At 41.3% G+C, this 7925-nt stretch overlaps 1 protein-coding gene across 1 annotated transcript in view; it reads right to left on the bottom strand.

The window, feature by feature from the left end:
- Positions 1–7925, bottom strand: part of GLRB (glycine receptor beta) — a 54493-nt gene that overhangs the window by 15591 nt on the left and 30977 nt on the right. The window contains exons 4-5 of the mRNA XM_006754278.2: positions 2016–2245; positions 1828–1910 (exon numbers count right to left, since the gene is read on the bottom strand). Of these exons, the coding sequence (XP_006754341.1) occupies positions 1828–1910; positions 2016–2245 (313 nt within the window). The remainder of the gene's footprint in view (positions 1–1827; positions 1911–2015; positions 2246–7925) is intronic.

Raw genomic sequence — 7925 nt, 5'->3', positions numbered from 1 at the left:
GCGTGACTGGGGGTGGCATCACTACCTCCCGATCCGCCCTGCTCTGTGCATGACAGGGGGTGGCACCCCAACTCCCCAATGGGCCCTGCTCTGAGCCCGACCAGGGGCTGCACCTAGGGATTGGGCCTGCCCACTGCCACCCAGGAGCAGTCCTAAGCCAGCAGGTTGTTATCTCCCGAGGGGTCCCAGACTGCGAGAGGGCACAGGCCAGGCTGAGGGACCCCCCCTTCCCCCGAGTGCACAAATTTTGGTGCACCGGGCCTCTAGTATTATATATAAAATCCTAGGGTCATATACATTATGTGAGAATTCTGCAATGTCATCAATAAGAAAAAGTAATAGATAAGTGATAGTAGCTTTCAAATTATGCAATATACTACCTGGAAAATTTAAAATAAATATAAGCACCAAAACATTTTTAAGAAGTAACTACAAACTTCCCTAAAGGGGTTGCATTGCCACAGGAGAGCAATAAAACAATCCCATCCTCCCCCGACACCTCTCCCCCTCCAGTGGCTATCATTGTGGAATACTGAAGCACAGATTCTGGGCTTAAGTAATGTGGCCACGACTCAGGGATCATATGGGCCTTTACAGCATATAGTAACCTACCGTTCACCTCTAAAGTGCATATATTTTTAAAGCAATATTTTAGTTCTTCTGATAATAGAATGGAATATAAATACATAGTTGAGTTTTTAAATGAAAATACACAAGCACACATATGTGTGATACATACACCAACATGGACATATATATACTAACATCTGCAAAATCTTATTTTATAGTTAGAAAGCAATAAATATTCAAATTTAAGATCCAGATTTAGTAACTTAAATACAAAAATAGCTAATAATCATTAATTTTAAAACATATCATCCAACAAGCATATGCTTGCCTACAAGGTTATTATTGTTTATTCTCCACAGAAATAGGTTACGGTAAACAACTAATCAGGTTAAAGATTCCTTATATTAGTGTTTATATTTTTTTTAAATGCATGGGTGAGTTCTTTTTTTAAAAAATATATTTCATTGATTTTTTTACAGAGAGGAAGGGAGAGGGATAGTCAGAAACATTGATGAGAGAGAAACATTGATCAGCTGCCTCCTGCACACAACCCACTGGGTATGTGCCCGCAACCCAGGTACATGCCCTTGACTAGAATCGAATCTGGGACCTTTCAGTCCACAGGCCGACGCTCTATCCACTGAGCCAAACCGGCTAGGGCTTAGTGTTAATATTTTGAATTTTATTTTTAAAAGTCAAATATTTTAGCAAATTAATATTTTTAGAGGTACCCATTTCAATTAGTGCACCTATTTCATGTTTTATGATATGAAATATATCTGATCGTAGAAACATAGAGAATCCAATTTTGTAAAATAATAATAATAATAATAATGTTTATACACCCATAGAAAAATGAATGCTTGGGAGGATTTAAATAATATTTTTGCATGTTTTTCAAATTTTCTGCTCTAAAAATGTGGTTTTAATATCAGAAAATTATTAGGAAAGCATTTTCTCCTTTATCTTGCCTACATTACTATTTCAAATGAAGATGGCAATTGGAATAAGTTAGAAGTGAACACCTACTTCAATTTAACTGTAATACAAAATCAGTATAGTACCAAGAGGATTTGTTTTAGTACAAATTAATATAGTAAAAGACTAACAATAATTTCCTTAAATAAATTATTCTAATGACTATTTGCAATCAAAAGCCTTCATTTTTACCATTGCTATCTAAGATAGTAGAATGCACTGCCTAGAAATTTTAAATATTTTTATTCCTATAGTCATTTAGGGTTTCGTTTTACATACAGCTCTCAAGTTGCATTTTGCAGCGTTGTGTATCCATGGGAAACAAGGTCAAGTCCAATGGGCATGAAAGAGTAATAGATAACCTGAAAGTAGAAACAGAGGTCGTATAAGTCATTTAACATATTTCCCCCTGACATGCTGATTTTAAAAGGAAAATATAAATGTACAAATATTAAACATCAAAGTACCTCATGCTGACAAGGACATCTCCATCCCGAAAAATAAAGAGGAGGATATTCTCCTGGGTTACATCATGAAAATTGGCACTTTTTTCATTTGCAAAAAACAAATCAGGTTTCCACAGACACTTGTACATTGTGGGATCCACTGTCAGGGCATCTGAGCCCCGAAAATCGCTGGGGAGCTTCAGCCTGGGATCGTTCCATTTTTGTCTCAGGAAGATATTAACTCTGTAGTCCTAGGGAAAGGAAAAAAAAATGTGTGCAGGAGTGTGTTTATTGCCAATTTTAAGAACATATTCAGTGGCGGATTTAAAAAGGCTTCAATGATTAGCAGCAGAAATATTCTTTCTCTTCTAACATTAACCAGGATCAAAACAGCTCAGTCACTAAGTACAAAGAGCTCCATCAGCAGTACAAAAAGACCCTTGTGTCTATTTAATTACTCTCTACAGACATTTCCGCAGCACTTGCTAGCTCAAACATCAGAATATAACTTTACCAATAATTGCTTTACCTTTATATAAATACAAATTACTAGTTAGTTAGGAATTGTTATCATAAAAGCATGGGAACTGCTAAACATTATTATTATGCTTTCCAAAAACCATAATAAACTTTAGTTAATAATAGACAAGAAGCCAAAGGAAAATATTTCTACTTGTCTTTTACTAAGTAGCAAACTATAAAAATAATATATGTATATAACTATGAATATTATATAACACATTATATAATATGTTCCTCAGAAGGAAAAAGAAAAACTATCAGACATGTAAATGATTACACAGAGAAAATGAGATAAATAAAATTTGGATGATGCAAAACAGATAAAAGCACATACAAAATATTATGTTATATTCAACTATGGCACAAAAATGTTTTCAAACCTACTAAGCAATAGCTAATTATATTTCGGGGGCGGGGGGAGGTTTGGCCCATCTCCAAATGTTTTAATTTTAAAACTTTGTAAAAATTGAATTCTATAAAAAAATTTGAATTATATCAAGAGACATAGATTTTAAGAATATGTAAACTTAGGAACGTATTTAATAACTTAGTACATTATATATTTGTTATTGAAATAAGGTTTTGGCACAAATTGGGTTGTTAGTATATACAGTCAAACTCAGCATTGAGGCATCAAGGTCAGGTCTTTTGATTTTAATTTTTATAATTTTTTTAAAAGTAAATTTTATTTTATTTTAGAGGGAGAAAGAAACATTGATGTGAGAGAGAAACATTGACTGGTTGCCTCATGCACACACCCCGACCAGGGAACAGCCAGGAAACCTGGTTATGTGCTCTGACCAGGAATCCATTGGGCAACCCTTCAGTGCATGGGACAACACTCAACCCACTGAGCCACACCAGCCAGGGCATGATTTTAATTTTATATAGTGAACTCAGATATGTACAAAAATGTACTAGGTATAGATTGTATTGGGCTTCAGCTTCCTTATTTTAAATCACTCAAAATTCATAAAATACTATTCTATCTATATATAGCCTTTAGCATAATCAAAATGAATTAGGTAATAAACTTCAAATCCAAATCCAAATAATTAAATAAAAAGAGATGACAGTTCATCTTATATTAAATAAGACCTAATATATTTCCATATATGGAAAGGTAGACACACACTTTATAAATGTATAACAGAAAATTAAGCATAAGCAATAAGCAATGACTCTAGAGGAGCTTGGGGAATTTACTTTCTCTTTCATATGAACTTCAGACAATGTATAGTAATTAGAGAAAATAAGACACATAATAACTGCAAACATTTACCAAATTATAGACAGTGAAGTAAAATTTCATTTACCTACCTTTAACAGCTACTCTAAACTTGATGTTTATAAAAACTTCAACATATGAATTGATTCTTAAAAATCATAAGCAGATGGTTTTCGAATGCCAGAGTCAAATACATTAAGGATTATATAAGCTAACACTGAACGCATCTGCACCATTGGGAAAAAAAAGGTAATATTTTCCCAATCAAATGAACATGGAATCAAAGAGAGAGTAAAGAAATCCCCAAAACCCTAGAAAATGGAGACCTCCCATGCACAGTTACATGACTTTTTTTTTTCAAAATATACACATATCTTAATATTCATAATGGAACTTAAGTGATTACTTCATATCTGAATTTGATTGTGACAACTTACAGAAATTAACTCAAATATGTCCAAGACAAAGGCTTATCTCCCCCACATGGTGAGCCTTCCAGGAGATACGATGGTCTAAAAATGTCCTCAATCTGATTGAGGCACATTCAATGAGGTCGATCCCTTCCAACTCTCACATCCACACTCGTCTTGTATACTTGTTTTGTCTATCTCCTTTCTGAAAACCAACTTCTGCGCACAGGCCACAAAGTTTCAATCGCACTGCACGTGCACGCCTGCACATGGTATTTTGTGGAAGAGCCACACATGTGGCTCACGAGCCATGGTTTGCCGACCACTGATCTAGACTAATAAAAGTCTAGGTGGTCCTCACACCCTCACACACGATGTTGTCACAAGATGGCTGCCATAAGATGGCCGCTTGCACAGAGGAGGCAGAACACGGCGGCCACTTTGCGCAGTGAGGCCTGGGGTCACTCCTCCTCTGCGCAGTACGGAGGAGGCCAGTCCCAGTGCAGAGGAGGTGGGTCATGATGAAGGAGGCAGGTCACGGCAGGGGAGGGCAGTTGGGGGCAATGGGGCCAGCAGGGGAGGACAGTTGGGGGTGATCAGGCTGGCAGGGGAGTGGTTAGGTGTCAATCAGGCCAGCAGGGGAGCAGATAGGGGGTGATCAGGCTGGCAGGCAGAAGTGGTTAGGGACAGTCAGGTGGGCAGGCAGGCAAGCGGTTAGGAGCCAGCAGTCCTGGATTTTGATGTAGGGGAGACTGTGCATGTTTAGTAGCAGGGTATATATGAGAATTCCATGCTTTCTGCTCAATTTTTTCTGCTGTATACCTAAAACTGCTCTAAAAATGAGGTCTACTGTTAAAAAGTGAATGTAAAATATGCTATAAACAAAGTGAAAGGAAACACAAAGTTAAGAAAAAATTATTTAACAATTGTACATAGGTCAGAAGATCACTGTTTGCTCTTTCAGTGTCCTACTAAAATATTTCCCAACAAGCCCACCTAAGAGTTAAATGGTTTTCCAGGAAAATGTAACATTCTTTGAATTGTCATTTTCTTTTATTAGGGCCTAGACTCTGTAAAGTTATATAAATTATAGAAGATTGATTAATCAAAAAATTATGCAAATGATTTCTGTCAGGTCTAAGGATAATCCCAAAAAGTATGCCTTTATTGCCCCGTGGAACAGTAAGTCTGCATCAAATTTAGGAATCTAATTCCAGCACTCTTTCTTTCAATGCAGTCTCCTGAATCTTCCATTAAATCAACTTTAGTGTTCTGCTGGTTCCCTCATTAATGAGTTATATAAATCCATGACATGTCCTACTATATTTGTTTTTAAAAGAATTATATTTTACCCTGAAAAAGTTGAACATAAAATAACCATATGATCCAGCATTTCCACTCCTAGGTATATACCCTAACGAATGGAAAGCAGAGACTCCACATGTAAATCCTATATAATAAAGAGGTAATATGCAAATTTACCATCACGCCCTCACACAAGATGGCCACCCCAATGTGGGCACAAGATGGCCGGCAGGGGAGGGCAGTTGTGGGTAACGAGGCCAGCAGAGGAGGGTAGTTGGGGGGGAACCAGGCCTGCAGGGGAGGGCAGTTGGGAGTGACCAGGCCAGCAGGGGAGGGCAGTTGGGGCAACCAGGCTGGCAGGGGAGGGCAGTTGGGGGTGACCGGGCCAGCAGGGGAGCAGTTAGGCGTCGATCAGGCTAGCAGGGGTGTGGTTAGGGGGTGATAAGGCTGGCAGGCAGAAGCAGTTAGGGGCAATCAGGCAGGCAGGCAGGTGAGCAGTTGGAAGCTGGTAGTCCGAGATTGTGAGAGGGATGTCCAATTGCTGGTTTAGGCCCAACCCCTGTGGGGTCCCATATTGGAGAGGGTACAGGCTGGGCTGAGGGACCCCCCCCCCCCAGTGCACGAATTTCATGCACTGGGCCTCTAGTTTATATTCATAGCCATAACATTGTGAAATAGGTGGAAACAACCTAAGGCTCCATCAACAGATAAGTGAGTAATCAAGATGCAGTATATACATACAATGAAGTATTATCTATATCCTAAAGGCCCAGTGCACTAAATTCATGCAGGGGTAAGGTCCCTAGTGGCTGCCAGCTGCCGGCCTGGGCCTTCCTTCATTCCACGCCACCCCCTCATGGTCAGCGCACATCACAGCAAGCAATCAAATTCCTAGTCGGTCAAACTCTCGAGGGGACACTTTGCATATTATGTTTATATATATATAAAGCCTAATATGCAAATAGACAGAACGGCGGAACAACCGAACAACCAAACAACTGAACAACCGGTTGCTATGATGTGCACTGACCACCAGGGGACACACACAGAACATGGTGAATGTCAGCAGCAGGAGGCAGAGTGTGGAAGATGGCAGGCATTGGCTGCGGTGGAATGGTGGAGCAGGTGAGCAGGGGTGCCATACTAAGTTGGGCAATAGTTGCTGTCATTGGGGCGAGCCTCTGGTGGTTACTGAAAATTCACAGTCCTGCTGAGTGCTTATACCTGTTGCTGGCGCTGGCCCCACTCAGATCTACTGTGGGCACTAAAGCTGCAGCTCCTACCTGCTGCCGGTGCTGACCCCACTTGCACCTGCTGCTGGCGCCAGCCCCAATTGCTCTGTGCTATCAGCACATGCGAGTGGGGCTGGCACTGTCAGCACGTGGGAGAGGTGGTGGCGGGAGTGGGGCTGCTGGCAGACAGGGAACTGGAGGCTGCAGCGGGAGGGGCTGGATGGAGGCATGGTGGATGGGCCAAGACCCAACCCAGTGCCCACTGCAGCCTCGCAGCCCACAGTTCCTTTCACAGTGCATGAATTCATGTACTGGACCCCTAGTCCTATCTAACAATAACCAAACATGGTAATTGACCGTACCTTCACTGTGCCTCCCATTGGCTAATCAGCAAGATGTGCAAATTAACCACCAACAAAGATGGTGGCTAATTTGCATACTGCAGGCAGGGTGGGACAGTGCGAGCCGCCAGTGTGAGCCCCCATCGAGGCCCTCGTGGGCAACGCCAGAAGCTGCTTGCCTGCTGCCTGGGACTGGATCCGGTCCCGGACTGCAGGCACGTCGGCCCCACAAGCCCCAGGAACAGCCTGGCCGCCTGCAGGCTGCCCATACACAATCCGTCCGGGCTGCAGGCATGCTGGCCCTGCAAGCCCCAGGAGCCACCTACCCATCGCCCAGGACCTGAAGTGAATTTAACACATTGTATGCAGGAAACGTATTTATATGTTTTACGTTGACTGGTAGTAGAGCGCGGGACACGTATTTTACAGACGCGGGATGCATTTTTTATAGACTAGCGGTAGAATGCAGGTAACGTATAAATATGTAAACTAAAGTTATCGTAATTTTACTGAACGTTGCCATTTGCACAAAAAATTAGCAAAAATGGCCCACGCCACCTGTTAGCGCGCGATAAAAACTACCCGCAAACAATGTGTTAAAGAAGGGATTAGCCAAAGAAAATATACACACAACCCATGGACACAGACAACAGTATGGTGATAGCCAGAGAGAAGTCGGGGGCAAGAGCTGGGTAGAGGGGGAAAAAGGAGGGAAATAGGGACATCCTATATCTACACTAATAAAAGAGAACCATGGTAATTGGCGTACGACCACTATGCTTTTCATTGGCTAATCAGCGAGATATGCAAATTAACTGTCAGCCAAGATGGCGGCCGGCAACTAACATGAGGCTTGCTTGCCTCAGTGATGGAGGAAACCAACGTTCGCTGCC

This window comes from Myotis davidii, unplaced genomic scaffold (assembly GCF_000327345.1).
Source record: "Myotis davidii unplaced genomic scaffold, ASM32734v1 scaffold392, whole genome shotgun sequence".
NCBI classification, from domain to species: Eukaryota; Metazoa; Chordata; class Mammalia; order Chiroptera; family Vespertilionidae; genus Myotis; species Myotis davidii.
The sequence above is the reverse complement of the archived record's forward strand: the minus strand, read 5'-3'. Positions and strand labels throughout refer to the sequence as shown.